Source organism: Lissotriton vulgaris, chromosome 7 (genome assembly GCF_964263255.1).
Source record: "Lissotriton vulgaris chromosome 7, aLisVul1.2, whole genome shotgun sequence".
NCBI classification, from domain to species: domain Eukaryota; kingdom Metazoa; phylum Chordata; class Amphibia; order Caudata; family Salamandridae; genus Lissotriton; species Lissotriton vulgaris.
In genome coordinates this window covers 183,316,988-183,339,050 of record NC_141695.1, presented here as the reverse complement: position 1 = coordinate 183,339,050, position 22,063 = coordinate 183,316,988, and the positions used below count along the sequence as shown (strand labels likewise).

General features: G+C 43.3%; 1 protein-coding gene across 3 annotated transcripts in view; it reads left to right on the top strand.

The window, feature by feature from the left end:
* The window catches only part of LOC147701147 (sialic acid-binding Ig-like lectin 13), a 506,089-nt gene that overhangs the window by 341,088 nt on the left and 142,938 nt on the right, over window positions 1-22,063 (top strand). For all 3 annotated transcript variants that reach the window (XM_086929910.1, XM_086929909.1, XM_086929908.1), the window contains one exon: window positions 13,056-13,103. In XM_086929910.1, the coding sequence (XP_086786036.1) occupies window positions 13,056-13,103 (48 nt within the window). The remainder of the gene's footprint in view (window positions 1-13,055; window positions 13,104-22,063) is intronic.

The window sequence follows — 22,063 nt, the reverse complement described above, 5'->3', positions numbered from 1 at the left end:
TGTGTCCAGAAATACATAATATCAAATTTACATTGCCGGCATCCTATTGATAGAGGGCCAATAATAAAAAAAGGTTTTTATCTGATTACCGTCCCTTTTGGAATAATCTTAGTTTTGTAAACTCTAATTGGAGGGAAGGAGTTATTGTTGCGTCCTGGGAAATACCCTATATTGGTTCGTATGTTTAGATTCAACAATATTGAAATTACGGACACGTAGGTAATGGATAAGAAGGCCCCCGGTTTATGAAGGAGATGAATTCTAATGAATAACATTTAAAATATTAAAATAACAAAATCTGCATTATTATTCAAAGTAATAGATATATTAAAGGCCATTGAGCCTCAGCTGCTGAATTGCTAAAGATTGATGCGAATTTGGAAGTTTTTCTCCCTTAGAAGTTGATACGGGTTAAACTTCTTAGGATATAAAGAGTCACCCTTACTATACAGTAGGTACATTTTTCTATTACCCTAACCCTTTTTTTGAATGTGATGTCCAGAAATGCACCTTTGCCTCAAGCAGAAAAAAGAACATCTTTCTAAAAGTGTAATTTTAAAAATCGTAATATATGAGGGGAGTGTAATCTCTTCTCAGGCAGAAGCCACAATCTGTGTCATGGTGAACCACAAAAGTCACAGAATCAAACTGTGTTTCACCCTCTTGTAGATTGGCACAGAAGCCGTCTGACTTAACTTAGAGGCAAAGTGTAAAGTATTTATGCAGCACACAAACAGTAATAAAGTGAAAGCACAACAGAAGAAAAATCTCACATTAATTTAGAAAAATAGAGTAAAAGTGAATAATTAATTAGAGATCCAAACAACAAAACTCCAATAAGTATGACAAGAGATATCAATATTAAAGGCTTTAGTGAAAATAGCACTAAAAACACAAAGCGTCAACTGTAGTTATCTGGTTGCACCACGCAGCTCATGCCCAGTGTGAAGGATGGTGGGGGGATTACAGCGACCAGGTTATTCCCACTGAGAATTGTACCTTATATCTTTGATATAAGGCACAGCCTTGTGCTGCATCAGTTATGATGATGAGCTGCTTAGCTGAATTAATATTTTGCTGGCCTGAAGATTCTGCACACTGTACCACTGCTGACCTGTGCTAAAGTGCTTGTGCTCTTTCCCTAAAACATGGTAACATTGCTTATCCTCAATTGGCATATTTAATTTACTGATAAGTCTCTAGTAAAGTGCACTACATGTGAGCTGTAAATATTGCTACTAATGGGCCTGCGGTACTGGCTGTGCCACCCACTTAAGGAACCCTCTAAACAGGACTCAGGCTTGATATTGCTGAGCCTGTGTGTGGAGTGTTAAACTGACATGTAGACCTGGCAAGTGAAAACCTATTGTCATAGCCAAATCTTCCTTTTTAGTACACATAAATCACGCCTAAGGTAGGCCCTTGACTGCCCAAGGGGTAGGTGCAGTCTATTTAAAAAGTAAGACATGTACTTTTAAGTTTTACATGCTGTGGGTAGTTAAAAACTCGAACGTTTTTTTTTCACTATTGCAAGGCCAATAACTCCCGGGGGATAATATTGGGATTACCTTATTGCATTTTATAAGTGTAGTTCCATATGGGATGGAATCACAATAGACAATCGCAATTTATGAATAAATCAGACATCAAATTGCAATTTTGAAAATGACACTTTTAGAAAGTTAAAAGAAAAACTAGGACCTAAGTCTCAGACATAAGGTACACTACTATTATTCACTCTAAGAGTGTCTACCAGATTATGTCCATATTGTAAACTAATTCAGAACAATGTACATATAAAACTTAAATCACAAGCAACATTCCAATTTATAGCAATACATCAATAGGTCATCCCCAACACGGTTGATTTTTGGTTTCTTTGGTATTTATTATTCAAACCTAGGTGCTTCATGGGAAAACCATTTCATCAATGTTTAGATGACATCCAAATAATTCCTACATGGATTCTACGAGTCCCAATGCATTTGGGCATGAAAAGAAGCCCTTCTTCTAGGGAATCTACAAACAAATTATAATAACAATAAGCAAACATCATGTACAGCTGATCAAAAAATGTCATTATAACAAATGGCCGCTATGTCCTCTGAGGCGGACATGAAATTACAGAGTATGCGAATATCCTTCAGTGAATCCAGAGAAACAGATCTACTGCAACTGACACAAGAGTGGCATGAAAGAGTAGGAGAAGCAAGAATGAGAAAGACAAAAAATGAAAAATACAAGAAATGATGAAACCAACAGTGCCCTCACGGAACGGGCTCATGATTTTGAGATACAAATCCGTGACGGCTAACAACTTTCACATTATCTCTTTGTGAGTCAACATGCAAATCCATGCATCAATAATTGCTACACCTCTATCAAGGTTTGATACCTCCACGCTCTGCGATACGTCATTATATCCTAATGAATACAAACTTGTGCTGGTCCTCAGTTGACTCCCAAAACAGTGCGTGGTCAACCCCAAATGTTGCCCCCTTGGATGTCAAATATATCCAGTAGTCCGCACAAGTTGACAACCCCCGAGTAGCAGGAGCGATTCCAACTGTAAAACAAACCAACCCACTGGTCCCCAATTGCGATTCCATTACAAACACATTACCTACAACTAACAGAGTATCAGAAAACCCAAGCCAACTCATCAAACCTTTCTGTTGAATGCTGAACAAGACCCTGTAAACCAAGTCCTCAGCTGGCTCCAGAATAGAGTGTTGTTGACCCCAAGCGCTGCTCTCTAGAATCTCCAATGTATCCAATAGAAAATTTAAATATAGAGCAACATCCGGATTAGAGGAGCGACTCCAGCTGAAAGATTAATGGAGCAACCTGTTATTTCCAATTCACGTTTGAGTTACAAACGTGATGCCTTGAACTGACAACGTGCGGAAAACCCCTGCTCCACTTACAGAACCTTCATGTTCAATAACGAGCGTGCCCGCTTTCCCAACACAGTTTTAATACATAATCACCTCCTCAACTTTCTCCTGGTGTAAAAAAGTGATGCTATCACCGCAAGTGTTACTACCTAATCTTATCTAAGGGTGCTGCCTCGAGCCACCATCTTGGGAAATTGGACAAACCTCCACCATAGTTAGAATTAGAAAGAGGACAGAGAACAACTTCGAGAAGCAGCCGGAAAGGCTGAACAACATGTCTGCCAATATGCTTGAATCCAATGCGATGATGTATTAAAAGTTTAAACCAACGTGATAAGTAATGTACATGTGTCATATAGTAATGCACTTAAGTCAAATGGATACTCTTAGTTAACATGTATGCTTAAACATTTGAAGATCACAACTTCAAATACATTTGTGCTCACTCATGACTCTTACCATATACAAAATTGCCTGTTGAAAACACTAGGAACAACCATATCACATTGTGTCAAATATTGATTAATTGAATCAAAGAAGTTTTGTAATAGGTCTATAAGCATTTTCAGTCTCTTTAATACCATTGAGCACCCTACTGGTGCCAGTCCTGCAACGCTAGTTCCAATGTGATAAACATAAGCTGTCCTCGATTTATGACAACCACAATTCTCATATTACACTATTTATTGGAGGAAGGGAAACACATGTCTAAAAAGTAAACCTAACATGACTTATCTAACAGTACAATAGTACACCCTGAGCAGCTGAATGCAGATTCATTGGTACGTTACCCCATGACTAAAGACGAGAAAAAGAAGAAAAGAAAAAGAAGAGGGAACTCAAAGTGTAAATGACCCCTGTGTATTCCTACTGCCCTCAAGAAAACAGCTGTAAACTGTAAATCTGAAGGTCTATGAATGTAAAACAGGCCTCATCTTACAGGAAGCAAGATGGTTCAAGCTTATCATTAAGACCCTTGGGCATAAGGGTATCAAGAAAGCAAATCCAAAACTCTCTTGTTGTGTCAAAAATGTGGAGGTATCTCTATCACGTTGACCACTTCTAGAATAAGGAACTTGTGCTTGTGATTAAGTTTTGTATGTAGATTGTTCTGAGTTAGTTTACACTATGGAAATAATCTGGTAGACACTGTTAGAGTGAATAATAGTAGTGCACCTTATGTGTAAGACTTAGGTCCTAGTTTTTCTTTTCACTGTTTGAATCAGGTGGTGTGGTAGAGCCACCTCAGAAGGTGCACACTGCAATAATTAAATGTTTTTCTACTGTATACATTGTAACACACTTTCATTTAACTTGATTTTAAATTACTTGTCTTTCAGCTTTTTACTTTTAGAAAGTTGACATTTACTTACTTTATCCATTTGGTGCCTGCTGCCTGTCTGGAGTAGTTGACAGTTGAGCTTTGTGAATGCCTCCTAGATAACCGCACACTGGGTGAATAGGTGTGACTTGATGACACAACCTCACTCACACCTAAATAGGATACGTCCTATTTACACTCAAAGTGCACCTTAACTCCCTGTTGTCAGTCAGGAGCCAGGGCAGGAATGACAATGACTCTGTGCACTTGAAAGGCATGCCTTTGAAGTCTCCCCCACATGAAAGGCACACCTAGGTATAAGTATTGAACCTCTGGCTCCAGCATGTCAATACACTTCTCGACCTGTGGACAGTATGCTGGTAAGAAGGACTGCTGTGCTGCTGAATGGACTGACACTCTGCTGGACTGCCATTCTGATGGAGCCGCTGCCTGCTACCCTTTTGCCTGGTGAGGAAGAACTGGACCTGGAACCCATCTTGAACCCAGGACTCCAGAGAGACTCAATGGGTGAGTCTGCTGGCCTCCTGATCTGAACCCCAGGGACATAACAGGTTTTCAATGAGCTCCTGACACCTTAGAGGGGCCTCTCAGGTCCTGGGACCTTGGAAGCTGTTTTTATGCTCTTAAAGTTAAACATTTGGCTCTTCACAAACAGGACTGGGCTTGTTTGCTCTGGAACCATGTTGCATGACCAAAGATCCAGCATGAGCCGTCAGAAGTTCGTCTCTGCGTTCAGCAAGTATCAGCACACACAACAGCAAGGCTTCAGCCCGCCCATCTGCAAAGCCTGCTGGCTCTTTGCACCTCACCAACCATCTCCAGTGACGCTCCCGGCGAACTTCTTCTTTGCAAATGGTACTCTTGCCACAAAACTTGAGAAGGTAAACCTTCAGTGGGACTAATCTGGGGCTGTCTCCAACTTGAACTTTTGGATTTTACCCTGTCTAACGCGACCAGATATCATCGGTTTGTGCTTCCGGCTTTTAAGCAAAAAAAATCATAACCCCAGTTTTACTTATTACATTTTGTCATTTTCATCTTGTTTGATTTGTAAAATTAAACTCTATTTTTCTAACCTGTAGTGTTATCTTTTTGCATGGAGTTTTCACTGTCTTACTGTTTGAAGGTTTGAACAAACACTTTACACATTGCCTCTAAAGTTAAGCCTGACTGCTGTTTACGAAGCTACCAGAGCGGGAGCGCAAGTAAATCTAGGGTGTGCTTGTTTCTTACCCTGACTAGGATTGTGAATTCAGCTTGACCAGGGCTTATATCCCAGTCAACCAAGAACCAAATTTCTAACTGTAGGGCAGGCCTCAATCAGCAGGGCGGTACTTTGGCAGTGGGAGGGGGGTCTTTCTTCTGTAGTAGCCCGAAGTCCAGGAGTGTACTCAAGAGTGGTTTTGAAGGTCCTATTTTTATACCAGTGCCAGCTTTGAAATGGAAAAAAGTTGTAGATTTTTCCTCCCACATATGTGTCTGGAACTTCCAACATCCCTCTCCTAGTCCCAGGATGTCTGCCTAATGTGAAGTTCTTTGTGCGTATTTGAAGTGTAAGTGGGTCTCTGCAAAGCTCCACTCTCCATCCTGCTGAAATGGCCCCTCCTGCCAACACCAGTTCCCCTATTGTGTAGCTGCTTTGGAGGAATATACAAAGCCCAACTACACCTAGTCATGTGACCCAGGAGACAGGCTGCAAGCACTAAATGTATAGGACAAGGAATTGTCAACTTCCTACAAGTAACATTTTCAGAATTGGGATTTAATATCTAACTTTACACTTAAAGAGGATTTTAAATTTCTATTCCCTAGACACCAAACATGCTATTTCTATCTGCTCTCAAACAAAACTTATCACTTAAAGTTAATAAGGTATCCTAATGATTTCGTGTGTTAGAGGTCTTACAGTAGTGAAAAACAAATTAAGGCGTTTTTTACTACCAGGCCATGTAAAATATAAAACTACATGTCCAGCTTGTTGGATACACTGCACCCTGCCCTGTGGGTCATTTAGGAAGTACCCTCAGGTGACATATGTATTGAAAAGAAAAGTTTAGGTCGCGCAAGAGTTTTAGTTTGCTAGGTCGAAATGGCAGTTCAAAACTGTACAGAGGCTGCAAATGAACAAGTTGGAAAGGACAACTTAGATGGGCAGCACAATGAGTGCTGCATGCCCACTAGTAGCATTTAATTTATATTTCCCGAGTATAGGCAGTACCACTTTACTGGATAAAGTGCACAGAATCCTAAAAGTCAACAAAACTGTGTTCAGAAAAGAGGCGGGCTGAAGGCGAAAGGTTTGGAGGTGACCCTGCAAAGAGAGCCAAGTACAACAGCTAAAGTTTAAGTTACTTTAAAAATAATTTATTGATTAAATGTTCTATGTATTCCCAAACTGAGGATAAACAGTATACAGTGTTAAAATGTAATCCAGTGTTTCCCAATGGGAGAGCCTACCTTGTCACAATGAAGAAGGACTCTGGAGGTCAATGAAGAATGGCTCTGAAGGTTTTTCACTACCAGGACTTGTAAAACATAAAAGATGCATGCCCTGCTTTTTAAATACCATGCTCTCTTTCCTATGGGTATTTAGGGCCTACATTAGAGGTGACATAGAAGATTATCATGCCAGGTCAAATTGTCAGTTTTAACACTGCACACGTAAGCTGCAGGGGCAGGCTTGGAGACATGCTTTGCACTGTCACATTAGCTATGGCACAACATGTGCTGCAGTCCACTAGTGACATTTATCTTTAACACCATGCGCGCTAGCGGAATTCCGCTAGCGCGCTGGGTTTTTCAAAAACGCACTTTACGTGACGAGCTGGGCTCGTCAACAGCGTGCGAGCGGGCTACGACATGACGAGCCCAGCTCATCATGAGCGTCGAAGGGGTTAAGGCCCGGGTATATACATGATTGTACCATATACTAGGGACTTAAACATTAGTTAAATATGCCAGTTAGAGTACTGCTAGATTCACCATGTTTTAGGGGTCAGAGCACATGTTAACTTGACAGCAGTGCACTAGAGTGCAGAGTCAAAAAAATAACAATAAAATCTAGCAAAATGTGGAGAGGACCATAGAAATAGAAGCTAATACGGGCCTTTTCCTACAATTTTGACTTTCATTTCAGGTAAGATCTCAAATCAAATCAGGTGTTTGTTAAGTGTGACTACTCACCCGTAAGGGTCTCAAGGTGCTGGGGGTGTGTTGAGTACAAACTACAAACAGGGGGGTATGCCAAAATTAGCCTCCTATACCTGGGCATAAAACATCTACAAAATTTTAGTCCAAGGCACCATCAATTACCTTGACGTTTTCAATATTTTGTGATTATAAATATTAATGATTTTGCTAGATACACATATCATTCGGCTGGACTCAGGTACATAAATTTACACATGAATTAAAAAAAAACATAAACAAATACATACTAATCAAAAAAAATCATTATCACAACAACAGTACATATACTTAATATGTACACTCCTTAATCCGAGTAATACATTCAGAGGTAGTCCTCTTTGCGCCAGAGTTATCACACCTCTCTCTCATTCACTTATGTGCGCCTATAAACTAAAGCCAAATAAAAAAAATTATTGGACTCCTCATATATGTCAACGCGGTCTCGTTTCAGCCCACAATTTCTTTCGGCTTCCTCAGGACAAGGGTACACAGTATCAACAATAATAATCAAAGTTTTCAATACATAACTATACATTTATTCTACTGATATAGTTCTATCTCTTCTTTGCCAATACAGTGCTCGAAAAAATAGTCTAAAGACTGCGACATGGAGATATCCACTCCCTTCATTTGTATAATCGGTAGATTTATTGTGTGTTTATTACAAATAGCTCCTCTCGTCACACCCATACTTAGTGGGTATTCCATGCATGTCACTGTGTCTATGCTCACCCACCGATAATTCACCTGGTCTAATAAAAATACCTGTAGTCTTACCCTAGTTATCAGGACCACCATACGGCCCCTTTCCGCTCCTCAGCGACCAAAATCATCTGCGGAGTTCCCCAAGGATCCTCACTCAGCCCAACACTCTTCATTATCTACATGAGCCCCCTCGCCTCCATCGCACGCAAGCACAACATTAACATCATCTCCTACGCCGACGATACCCAGCTGATACTCTCCCTCACCAAGGACCCAGCCACCGCCATATCTAACTTCCAGGAAGGAATGAAAGAGGTAGCGGACAGGATGAAGCTCTTCTGCCTCAAACTCAACTCGGACAAGACTGAGGTCCTCATCCTCGGACAAGCCTCCTTGGCATGGGACAACTCATGGTGGCCCCCGGCGTTGGGCGCCGCACCGACACCCACGGACCAAGCACGCAACCTGGGCTTCATCCTGGACTCCTCGCTCACGATGACCAAACAAGTCAACGCCATCTCATCCTCATGCTTCAACGCCCTGCGCATGCTCCGGAAGATCTTCCGTTGGATCCCCACCGAAACCAGAAGAACGGTCACACAAGCCTAGTGAACTCAAAACTTTCTAGCCCCAGAGAGCTGAGAGAGAATGCTGCTGAGTGGATGCAAACCTGACTATCAAAGCAGTCCCAGAGGGTAGACTCCAAGACAGCAGGGGGGTTTGGCCCATGAAAGCAAACAGAGTGAAGTGGAAAGCCCACCACAGAGACTCCATCAGGACTCCAGAACCCTAAAAGTGAGGAGGGTAGATCCCACGTCAACTCTGATAAGCAGAGGCAGAGGCAGGGGACCCAAGAGTTGGAAATATACATGGACAACAGGGTGTGTTTCGACTGCAAGCAGTCAGAACACTTTGGATGTGACCCTGCATGTTCCAAGAAGGTGGTTAGCACTGGGCAGTCCAGTGTAGCCATACAGGAGGACTGCTCAGATGAGAATATTATCATAACATTGAGCTTGGAAACAGGACCCGATGGTAAACTGCTAATCCCTGAGAGTGGGAGTAGGTACTTATATTCTATTCAAGTGAATGGGATTCCTGCAATTGGCCTGAGAGACGCATATCTGTCACAATCTAGTGAGTGACAGTTTGTATTTTCCAGGCTGGTATGTACCAGGAGAGATGAAGAGGTCACAATCAAACATGAAATCTTAGTACCCCTAAAGAGGGAAGGTGAATTTGACTGGTAAAAGGTGGCATTCTGTAAAAACCTTCCTGAAGATTGTATCCTGGGCAATGACTTCCCCAGAGGTTGGATTTATCCTAACTGGGGTGGTAAACCATGGCGCCCCCCAGCCCAAAGTACATAGGGAACATGTCCCTATTGTTAAGAGACAGAGGTCCCAAAAGAAATTGAAAGAGAAGAGGAAAGGTAATCCACTCTTAAGTAGAGTCCCAAGTAGAGTCCAAGTAAGCCAAGTGTCTTCTGTCCCAGTAAGGGAGAAACCAAATGTTGGCACTTGTGAGGCTTCACCTGACCACAGGAAGTCCTGAACAGTCAGGCAGCTGTCAAAGAGAATGGTGCCCCCCTGCCCTGACAAAAGGGAAAGGGGAATAATGATTTTGCCATAGGATGCCTGGCTTCACAAGGATTAAGGACTGGAGTCGCCCTGACAGCAACAGGTTAACAGAAATCACCTGCCCCATCTGCGCCAAGAAGTCCTCATCCTGGAGTGTGTCCAGTGAACATTTAAGGATTTGGCCAGGTGCATTGTGGAAAATGTAGTCCCAACATCCCATAGACCATCTCGGAGCTTCTAGACCCTTGGATTTGTGTTGTAGACACTCTGGTATCCCAAAAGAAACTTCTGGAACCAGCTCCAGAATCTTGGAGAATATTGAGGACTTTTGGTGGAAAAGCTCCATATGGTTACATACCTATCAACGAGAGTCATGACGCCGACATAAAATTGAGACCCAGCCCGGATTTCAGGTTCATCCCGCTAAAAGCTCAGAAGCTCCATACTTCTAGGATTTGCCAGGGGGGTAGCGCTGAAGCGTTCAAATGTCGACACAGATCCTACTTGAAGAAGTGACTTGCTCGACGACTAGAGAAAATGCTACAAAAAAAACATTTTAACGCCCAAAGGTACAATTTTGAGCAAGGCCGCCCACTTAGTGGACTCGACTAGGGCTCCATCACGCTGGCCTCAAACTTTGACTTTGTTCCGGTCAAGTTCTATCAGATGTCTTAAAGTGGTGCTTTATAGTGTTTATTCTTTAAAAATGTATATCTCCAGTTCCCTACATTTGATTTTTGTCATTTTTATGTCTATGTGCTCATAAAATATAATCTTTTTTTATTAATTGGTGTTGGATTTTTATTGTTTATTATGTCTTACTTATGTAATGTATTGTTTTTTTTAAATGCCTTACACACCTGTCTCCTAAGTGAAGCCTATCTGCTCGCATCCAGCTACCAAGGGTTGAGCACTGGAATAGTTTATTGAGATCTTTACTGAACCTTTTATTGTGTTTATGCCTTATTACTGTTGGTAAGTCCCTACTTATCACTACTAGAAAATAACTTTCCAACAGATGGTTTGCTCGAATATATGGCGTTACAAAGCAAACAATTACAATGCATGCCTTTACAACGTGGATTTTACTCCGCAACTACCATTACAACTCATGATTTTATAACTCATGTCATTACAACGCATTTTTAGAAACTACCAATCCAACCCATACCATTACAACGCATAATTCTTTTGGGATGACAGTGGGGTAAGTGTTGGATAGTGTAGGGGTATAAATTGTTATTCCCACTCCCGTGAGTGCAACAGTAGGGTAAGTGTTGGATAGTGTAGGGGTATAAATTATTATTCCCACTCTGGTGAGTGCAACAGTAGGGTAAGTGTTGGATATCGTAGAGGTAAAAATACTATCCCCATGTACCCCAAAACCCATATCCACCTTAAAACTAAAAAATACCCATTACTTACCTCACCTTATAATGCGTTGTAATGTTATGCGTTGTAATGGCATGCGTTGTAGTGACATGCATTGTGAGGTTCTGTAAATTACGAATTTGTTCGTGCTCAGCCTCCATTTTGTGATCGCCGCCCTTTTATGTTGCCCTCACTCAGGCAGCTCGGCGAACCTGATGTTTTTGTCGTTTCTGCTCTGCGTGTCAGGTGGCTTCCTCGCCTATGTTTACTAACGAGTGTCAGGGTCTGGCCGAGTACACTTATTACTGTCTGAGCTGATTAATCCCCGTCCGGACTACATGTCATTTCACACCATTGTTTCCTTTAAGTTATCTTATCTGCTGTCCTTCGCTACATGTCTCATGCATTCTCTTGTTTGTTAATATTTTCTCTTTTTATTTTAATGTATCCTTGTTCTCAACTGTGGGTGGCTGCCTGCTATCACAGCACGGAAATATAAGCTGAATCATCTCTCCAGGTTGATGAACACCTCTTGGACACAGACAGTATTTGCTGCTTCCATAATTTAGACCTCCTGGATAGACCTGGATAACCTAGAACTGCTGTTGTATTTTGTTTGCACAAGGAGTCCAGAGAAATAGAGAGAACTCCTTCAGGTTAGGCCTGGGGGAAATATGAATTACACAGGAGTAAATTCTGTATGATGGACTGCTCATGTGAATGCAAATTACCGAAATTATGTAATTATGCCAGCTTGAGTAATTTGGGCCAAAATTACTTCTGCAGGAGCACAGGACCAACAAACTAAGAGAGACAGCTGCCTATTGCTGGTTGTGTTCCATAGCATTTGGGGGCATATTATCAAGGACCGGTGTTAAAATTATCGCTGTTTTATCGACAGGAAACTGCCGATAAAATGGCGATAATGGGCTTGAAAATACGCCTTTGTTAATTCCCATAGAAGCCCATGTTCTTGTGTTAACATGGGCTTCTGTGGAAATTAACAAGGGCGTATTATCAAGCCCATTATCGCAGTTTTATCGGCAGTTTCCTGCCGATAAAATGGCGATAATTTTAACACCGGTCCTTGATAATATGCCACTTAGTATTTTTTTTCCTAGTGCTAAATGCATCCTTGGCCTGGTTTTGGATGCAAGAGTGCATTTAGCACTATCTGGAAATAGTACTAAATTCTGGATTAGGCTTCCCACGTAATTGTGCGTAATTACGAATAATTTTGTGGTAATTGCGAGTAATTATGCTAAAGAGAATTCCGCTACTTACGCTCACCCCTACTTAAAGTTTGCTTTTCCCCTTACAAGAAACTACAGAGGCTTACCTCAATGACTGTCCAGTGACTGCATTCTCACTCTGGCTGATAATTATTGAAGTGTTTCTCGTTAACTCTGCTGCTTTGGTGGACGGCCAGCATTCTGTTAACCAGTTCTATCTCGGTCAATAGTGCAGGGCCCACTGCAACCCCATTTTGCCTGTAGAATTAAACACTATTAATGTTGGTCAGACTGAGGAATGATAGTTTGATTAAATGGTGAGCAATGTCACGTTACTGCTGAAGTTCTAGATTTGCACACAGGAGATGAAAGTCTCTAGACACTATTTTTGCTGACAGTTCTACATAATATTGTTAAACACGTGCCAATTGGCATCTATATGTTAGGAATTAGGTATCGTATGCTGTGACTAGTGTTATTTGGTACCTCAATTGCAATGCTGTGCAGAAGCAGATGTTTGATGTTAGTCTTTTACTTAAAGCATGCCTGACTTGTAAAAGCACTTTTAAGCTGTATTTTGGGTGAGTGTCTAACAAGGACCTCCACTGTCAGATATATCACCAGCTCCTCAATAAACCGAAAGGTTTATGTGAGAATTTAGCAAACATGAAGAAAAATATGTAACAAAAGACTTCGATACAATGTAATTACAAGGGCGTGCTCTGTTTTTTTGTTACAGATCCTCCCAGGACACCACAAATAATTGCTGAGGATGTCACGACAACAGGTATTATTCTGAACGTTGGATTATAGACAATCTTCACAAGTGTCAGTCACCAGCCAGGACATTAATGTGAGGACATGAATAATATTTACTACACCCTTTCATTGTTTACATCAAAATGTCAAATTCCAAAGACGGTCTGTCTTTTGGCTACAGTATTCTGAACTCTGGCCTCCAGGACTTGCTAACCTCATACATTTCAGAAACTGGCAATAAAGGGGCATATTACCAAGGGCCATTATCGCCGCTTTAGCAGGACTTTTTCCCACTAAAGCGGCGATAATTTTATTGCCCTATTACCAAGCTGTCGCTAACACTAGTTAGCGACAGCTTGTAGGCGATAGTGGGCATTTTGAGGCCCGCTTTGCATGTCAGCGATAATTATTGCTAATGACATGCAAAGTGGGCGTGCCAAAATGTCAGCGACTGAAAACAGTTGCTGCAATCGCTATCACCTATGATCAACACAGGCGAAATTTTGGAAATATTCGCGCTAAGCGCGAATATCTCCAAAAGCTAACGCCTGCCCTGACCAGTTCTTAGCCATGTTATCCAATGAGAGGTGGATAACATGGCTAAGAGCATTGTCACGGTAATGCCTGAATATCACTGTATTGACAGCGATATTCACGCATTTTGCCAGTTTTTTATCGCTTCTGAGATAAACCTTGATAATAGCAAGGTATCTCAGCGATAAAAACAGGTGAAGGGCGGCGATAGGAATATTCCCGCTAAGCCAAATTAGCGATAATTATCGCTAGTTGTTGGTAATATGCCCCTAAATCCCCAGAAACAGCAGCTTGGAAACCAATTAGCAGTGGCAAAGCTAGTAGGGAAGCCAGGGTGGTGGGCACCTGGCTTCCTTATAGGGTGCTGGTAGGTGCTGACGTCTGCCTCCTGAGGTCCGCCTAGTCGAAGATGTGTTCATTGTAATGCATTAACTGAAGTCAATATGGCACTGTTGCAGCTTGGCTCTCCTCATGTAAATTTATAGACATCAGGACAAGGCCTTGCTATGATACCAGTGCATTCCAATGTCTTTGGAGATGTGTTGGCAATCACTGTGCACATAAATGTAGCACCGGACTTGCAGTGGGGAGCCGCAGTATGAAGATGGAACCCAGTCAGTGGAAGGGAGGAGAAATTGATTGAATCAGGATTAGAGCAGAGAGAATGAATAGGAAAGGAAAGATCCATTAGAATAGTGGGGGGGGGGGTATTTCTTGGGGTGCTTGCATGAGTGCATTCATGTCAGTGTATGTTCTGTGTCTGGAGGAAAGAGTAAATGTAAATGTAAATGTATGTGCATTTATATAGCGCACTACTTACCCGGAGGGTCCCAAGGCGCTTCGACCGCTGCGAAACCCTTCCTGGCTTCCCTGAGAGATGGTCCCTTAATGGGTATCTCCAGGGTGAGACCAGGCATCCCCGGCGGTCTGGTGGGGCCGTTAGTGAAGATGAGGCAAGCTAATGCCCAGAGTTGCCGAGTGTGAACGCTGATCAGAGTGGGCACCGAGGCGAGAGAATTATCGAGTCCGCTGACCCTGGTCCAGAAACCTGCCGCGCCGGGAATCGAACCCTGGTCCCGGGCCGTCCTCTGCTCTTGGGTCTGCCGCCTCTAACCTCTCTCCACATCCCTTACAAAGAGTAAGGGATGTGGAGAGAGAAAGCAAGTGCATGTGTTCGTTCATGTCTTTGTATGTTTTGCATCTTGAAGGGCTCTCTGGCTTTTTCTTGCACTATGTTTAATCTCTCAATCTGTCTCATTCAGTCTCACTTGGTCTCACTAATTTACGCAGTCTCACTCATTCTACTCTGACCCACTCTGTCTCACTCAGTCCTGAAAATGCTCACTCTCACTGAATTAATGTCTTACTGTGACTCACTCAGTCTCGCACACAGTAACACTCACTGTCATTCTCCCTCCCTCACTCACATTAGTTCTCACAAATACTTGCTCTTAATTTCACTCACTCTCACTCACTCTGACTCACACCTTCACTCACTCTCTCTCACTTTAACTCTCACTCATATTCACACTGACATGCTCACAGTGCTGGGATTCCACCAGCCACGAACAGTCTCTCTAATGGCTGGTACAGGCACCTTCGTGCACCTAAGTCACCAATCAGACAATGTCACTAGCTACCTCAATTTGTTGTTGGACCCTCAGTGGGTCTGCATTTTATTTTCATTATACCAAGAGTGCATACTCATTCATTCTTGGAACAATAAAAATGGACCAGAAAACAAGGAGGTTGTAGTGTAGTTGTAGAGCTGATAAATGAGAGCCGCCATTGGTCCAGAGACAGCTATAGATCAGATTCTAGGGCCCAGCTTCTAATGCAATAAATATTGCACCAGATAAAATGAGAGACTCCTGTGTTCAGAAATGATTGGGTCTGATAGTTATTGCCTGATCTGATTTATCTCCTCATAAACTGAGCATAACATGCAGATTTTGGTACTTTAGAAATAATCCATGGTAGTCAGATGATGACCTTTATTAACATCATAAACATTAGAAGAGTGAGAGTGCGGTGTGTGTGTGTGTGTGTGTGTGCTCGTCAATCCTGCAGCAAGGCAAGAGTTGTTTTGTTTAACAATCAGCCTAGGGATCTCTTTTGAGTGAGTCAGTGTATTTACACTTTCTACCGACCTTTGCAGGGTATGATGAAATTGTCTTTACTTACACAACATAAACTTCTTGGAAACAGAATCAACAATATGTTGTCATCAAATCTGAGAACCGAAAAAACATCTTGATAAAAATATATTTTCATATGGTAATTCACTGTTATTTATTACTTAAAATGAATTGATACCGACTGTACTGAGGTTGAATTTGAATTTTAATTTACAGGAATTTGTATAGCGCTCGTATACCAGGCGGTTTCATGGCGCTGAAGGATGCTTAACCCAGGACTAGAGCGACGGAATTACTGAGGTGGGAAGGCGTGGGAAAATAAAAAAGTCTTGAGGGCCCTGCGAAATTCAAGATAAAAGGAAATAGATCTAATGTGAAGGGGGAGGGAATTCCAAAAAATGGGGGCAAGGACAGTGAATTTCAAACCCCCAGATTTCCTTTTTTTGAACCGGGGAACAGAAAGAAAAAATTTAATAGGAGAGCGAAGTTCTCTGTTGGGGCAGTAAGCACTGATGGCGGAAGAAAGAAAATCTGGGGCAGTCCCCGCCAAGGCCTGAAAGGTGGTACAGCCCAATTTAAAGAGAGCCCGTTCTTTAATGGGCAGCCAATGCAGGGATTTGAGTAGGGGAGTGATGTGATGGGATCTGGGCAGGCCATAAATCAGGTGGGCAGCCTGATTTTGGACTAACTGAAGGCGGCGAAAGGCATATGCAGGAGCGCCATTATACACAATATTCCCGTAGTCCAACCGGGACAGGACCATCGCCATCAGAATCAGTTTAAGGGCGGGAAAGGAAAGAAAACGGGAAATTTTCCGTATAGTGCGGAGGGCAAAGAAACAGGAAGAAACAACAGAACTGATCTGGGAGTGAGGAGTGAGGTGTTTATTGAGTGAGATCCCTAGAATTTTTACAGGGGAGGAGGGTGTGGGGGAGATGCCTAAGGAGGGAGGCCACAAGTTGGGGGACCAGGGGTTGGGGGTGCTACCAGTGACAACAAGTTCAGTCGTGTTCGGGTTTAATTTCAGATGGTTGCAGTTCATCCAATCACTGATGAACAGCATGACAGACTGGAAATTAAATATGCTGGTTGGGGAGTGTGACAGATGGAAAATGAGTTAGAGGTCATCGGCATAGTTATACACGGTGACCTCCATTTGCTGAAGTGCAAAAATAAGTGGAAAGATGTATAGATTAAGTATGGGTGAATTTTGCGAATCTCGCGTTCGCGAATTTTGCGGATTTGCGAACTCGCAATCCGCAAAATCCGCGAATTCTTGCGAATTTGCGGATTTTTTTTTTTTGTGTTCGCAAGGATTTCTGCCAGTTCGCGAGGGTTTCTTACCAGTTCGCAATTGCGAACTTACATTTCGGCGCGCAACGGTCGCGAATTATGTTGTTTCTACGTCTGGTTCATCATCACAGGTTCCCAGCACCCTCTGTTTCACCACTGCAACCCTTTGTTACATCAATGCCACCATCTGGTTCATCATTACTGTAGATTATGGGGGGGAAAAGCAAGCACACCAGCCCTGCTTCAACTGAGATGAATTAATTTGGGGTTAGTTTATTAATGTGTCACTGTTTTAAAATTCCAGTCTGGCACCTGCTTCCTTATCTGTAATTTTGCTTTCTGTTGCAGTGCATTTTTTTCCCCAGGACCTTTGTGGCCTACTTGTAGCTATTCTATGAGCCTGCTGTGCCAAGACCGCGCCAGGCGCAGGAACCCCTGCCCAAATCCCCCCTTGCATCAGGTATGCTCCCAACGACCTTCGCAGACTCCGAGGCAGTTTCGGCTGCTCTTGTAAGTTTGATCTGTCAAAAGTAGTCGGCTCTACCAGCTGCACCAAATGTCGCTGGTCACTCAATTTCGACCACGACCTGCCTACCTCCCCCAAACACCAACGACCCTTCTTCACAGGTGGCCTGATAAATGCCCGGTCGATGTGCAAACATAGTCAGGACATTCACGACCTCATCATTGACCATGACCTTGACTGTCTCATGATCACTGAAACCTGGCTCACTGAAGACAGTAACCCCGACATAGCCGTAGCCCTCCCCCAGGGTTACTCCTTCCACAGACAGGACAGACAGAAAGGTAGAGGAGGAGGTGTTGCAATTATACTGAGGAACACCTTTAACTGTCACACCTTCTGCCTTGACCCTCTCATAGACGCAGAGGGACTAGGCTTTTCCATCAAACTCAGCCATTCCCTCTCCCTCTCCGGTGGTCTGATCTACCGCCCACCCGGCAATGCTGCTAAGTTTCTCGACTCTCTAAATGACGCTCTAGGACACTTCCTACTCCGTTATCCACACTTTACCCTGTTAGGAGATTTTAACTTGCACCTTGAGATCCTCGCCGACTCTCAAACTAGCAACTTTCTGCAGACACTTGAAATCTTCAACCTACAACAAAGCGTCAAGTTGCCTACTCACTCTCTTGGTCACACCTTGGATGGTGTTTGTTCCAATTTCCCTTCCATCACCACCCTGCCACCCCTACCCCAGATTTGGACTGATCATTGCCTGATCCCCTTCCACATTTCCAGCTGCCACCCTCCTACCAGCAATAAACGCATTCCTCACCATGCTCACTCTACAAACTGGAAAACTGTCCAGAAAAATCTAATCCTCCATCCCTTTTCCCCAACCAACACCCCCTCTCTATCCGGTAACATCGATAGAGATACAGACCGCCTCCACAACTGGCTCTCACAAGAAATTGCTAAACGATGCCCATCCAATCAACAGGATAGGACATTGAAGAAAACTAAAATCAAAGCTCCCTGGTATACGCCTGACTTAGCCTCCGCACATCTACTCTGCAGGAAAGCGGAACGTAAATGGCGCAGAACCTACGATAATGACGACCGAAGCACCTATATTCTGCAGAGGAAAAGCTATCTCTCCACCATCAAATCGGCCAAGAGAACTTATTACGTAAATGCTATTAAAGAAGCCAGCCAAAAGCAAAAAACTCTGTTTACAATAGTAAAGACCTTCACCAACCCCAAAGCTCTCCAACCCGAAATCCCCCCATCCCAAGAACTATGTGACAAAATCTCTGATTACTTTGACGATAAAATCACCTCCATTCAAAAAAACATTCCCCCTCCCCCTTCTACACACAAAATCCCCGATCCGGACCAACCGTGCCTGACCGCTAACAGTCTCAAAAACTTCACTCCGGTGACTCTGGCTCAGACCAGAGAAGCGATCCTGTCCTGCAAATCTGGATCCCCCTCCGACCCCTGTCCCCCCAAGATTCTCCACCTCATCATTAATGAAGTCAACCCTATCGTCAATGAAATCATCAACCTGTCTCTCAGTTCCGGCTCTGTTCCTCTCTCATGGAAAAAAGGTGTGGTTAAGCCACTTATGAAAAAGGCGAACAAATCCCCAACGGACTTGACCAACCTCCGTCCTATCACCCTTCTACCCGCTCTGGGGAAAATAACAGAACAGCTAGTCCACAAAGAGCTCAAGACCTTTCTGGAATCCCATAACATACTCCATCCCCAGCAATCCGGGTTCCGGTCCAAACGTTCAACTGAAACTGCCTTAATCGAATTGACCGACACCATTAAAACCCTACAAGACCAAAGGAAGAAGGCTATTCTGATCCTTCTTGACCTTACGGCCGCTTTTGAAACCATATCCCACTCTATCCTGATTAACAGACTTATGGACATCGGCATCACCAACTCAGCCCTATCATGGATTAGATCTTTCCTTAGCGATAGGTCCCAAACTGTCACCCTTGGCTCCTTTCAATCCAATGAGAAAAAGGTTTCCTCCGGAGTCCCCCAAGGGTCCATCTTAAGCCCCCTCCTCTTCAACATTTATCTCATCCCTCTTCTCACCCTGATAGAATCATTCGGCATAACCGTTACTTCTTATGCCGATGATACTCAGTTGATCATCCCCCTAGACGACAATTCCAACAAGGCAGAGCTCAATCTTAAACACTGCCTAACTGCAGTATTCCAATGGATGGACGCTAACCACCTCCGCTGCAACTCAAATAAAACTGAGATCCTCCCCATTGGAAAGAACGCCTCGTTCTGTCCTGCCCTGTGGTGCCCTGATAACTCTGTGGCTCCCCCCAGACCGTCACTTCTGCCAGAAACCTCGGGGTCCTTTTTGATTCTGACCTCTCATTTGATCACCACGTCACGTCCGTAGCAGGAAAATGCTTCGGCATAATCAAATCCCTGAGAAAGTTCTTTTATTTTCTCCCCCTCAACTCTAGAAAGACAGTTACAGTAGCCCTCATACTCTCACGAGTGGACTACTGTAACGACCTTCTGGCAGGGACCAAGAAGTCCACTTTCTCAAAACTTCAAAGTGTTCTACACACTGCTGCCCGCCTTGTCCTAAAACTTCCACGCAAATCCTCAATCTCCGCAGCCTTAAAGACCTTACATTGGCTCCCCTTGCACAAGAGAATACTCTTTAAGATTCTCACTGTTGCCTTCCGAGCCTTCAACAAAACAGGTCCCTCTTATCTCACCAGACGCTTCCCTCACTACAATGCGAGTCGCTCTCTCCGATCCTCACAAGAAAACTTCATGACCCCTACCAAGTTCAACCTGAAGTCTAAAGGCGGAAAAACCCTTAGTACCCTGGCTATTAGAGCCTGGAACAGCATGCCCAGACACCTCAGACTCCAAACTCTTGAGAAACCTTTTAGGAAACTCCTCAAAACTTGGATTTTTAATCTCTCCGACGACTGGACTAAAGCCTCCATCTAACTAGAGAAGGGAAGGTTTTTAGATCAGTTGTGAATGGGTGCACTGCCAGTTCATACGCATTCAGTTATAATTAAAGTGGGTATCCTAGGTGCTATTCGGCGAGTGGACAAACCTGAACCACTCCCTAGAGTAGAGGAAACTACTGCTAATTACTTCATGAATTGCCGAAGCACTCTAATTTGAGTATATGAATTGTTCAGTAACAATTTACAAAATTCATTACCAATTTACAAAATTCAAACACCAATTCTGACAGAAGTAACAAAGTTCCAATAGATGAGTGAATCTTGGAGTCTTTAATGGAGATTACAGCCAGCCGACACGTGTTTCATCACCTTCGCGATTCATCAGGGCTAGAAGGCCGTATCGACGTCAGAAGGTCGCTCAGCTGGTGATAATTCCGACCCAGCCGGGCCCTTGACCAGTTATGCTAGTTCGAGTGCGTCCAGCAGCGGTCAATATCTTTATTTATGAGTATAGAATCAAGAAGTTTACAGTGGGCTCGGAGGTAACCCGATACAGTTCTTGGCGTTTATGATTTTCGTTATCAAAAAATTACTATTCCATTTCCAAAGCGTGGATACCGGTTTCGGTTCAAATTCAGGCATACTCCAAGCCGTGTTTGGCTTTTCCAGTGCGTATGGCGGGTGCACCTCCTCCGAGCTCGGTTCCTGTTCCTGTTCCGAGCTCGGAGGAGGTGCACCCGCCATACGCACTGGAAAAGCCAAACACGGCTTGGAGTACGCCTGAATTGGAACCGAAACCGGTATCCACGCTTTGGAAATGGAATAGTAATTTTTTGATAACGAAAATCATAAACGCCAAGAACTGTATCGGGTTACCTCCGAGCCCACTGTAAACTTCTTGATTCTATACTCATAAATAAAGATATTGACCGCTGCTGGACGCACTCGAACTAGCATAACTGGTCAAGGGCCCGGCTGGGTCGGAATTATCACCAGCTGAGCGACCTTCTGACGTCGATACGGCCTTCTAGCCCTGATGAATCACGAAGGCGATGAAACACGTGTCGGCTGGCTGTAATCTCCATTAAAGACTCCAAGATTCACTCATCTATTGGAACTTTGTTACTTCTGTCAGAATTGGTGTTTGAATTTTGTAAATTGTTAATGAATTTTATAAATTGTTACTGAACAATTCATATACTCAAATTAGAGTGCTTCGGCAATTCATGAAGTAAAGCCTCCATCTAGCCTCCCCCCTATCACTCTGTGACCTGGCCTCAAGGACTTACAGCGCCATGATGCTCCTTCCGGAGCGAACGCCGCGCTTTATAAATACCCCTCCAAATATCCAAGGGTCAGAGCAGGGTCATACAATTGTTGCAACTAGCAACTGAATTCTGGAGGGGCCCCAGTCAGGAAGCACTACCGGGAATTTTTACTAATGATGAGTTTGAACTCTTGCCCCTGCCGAGTGCTTTCAGTTTTGAAAAACTCGTTTTTCTGCAATTTCGCGGTGTTCGCGGGGCGCGAACACACGCGAGATCGGATTCGGAAGCCGCAAATTTGTGCGAATATGCAATTTGTTTTTTTG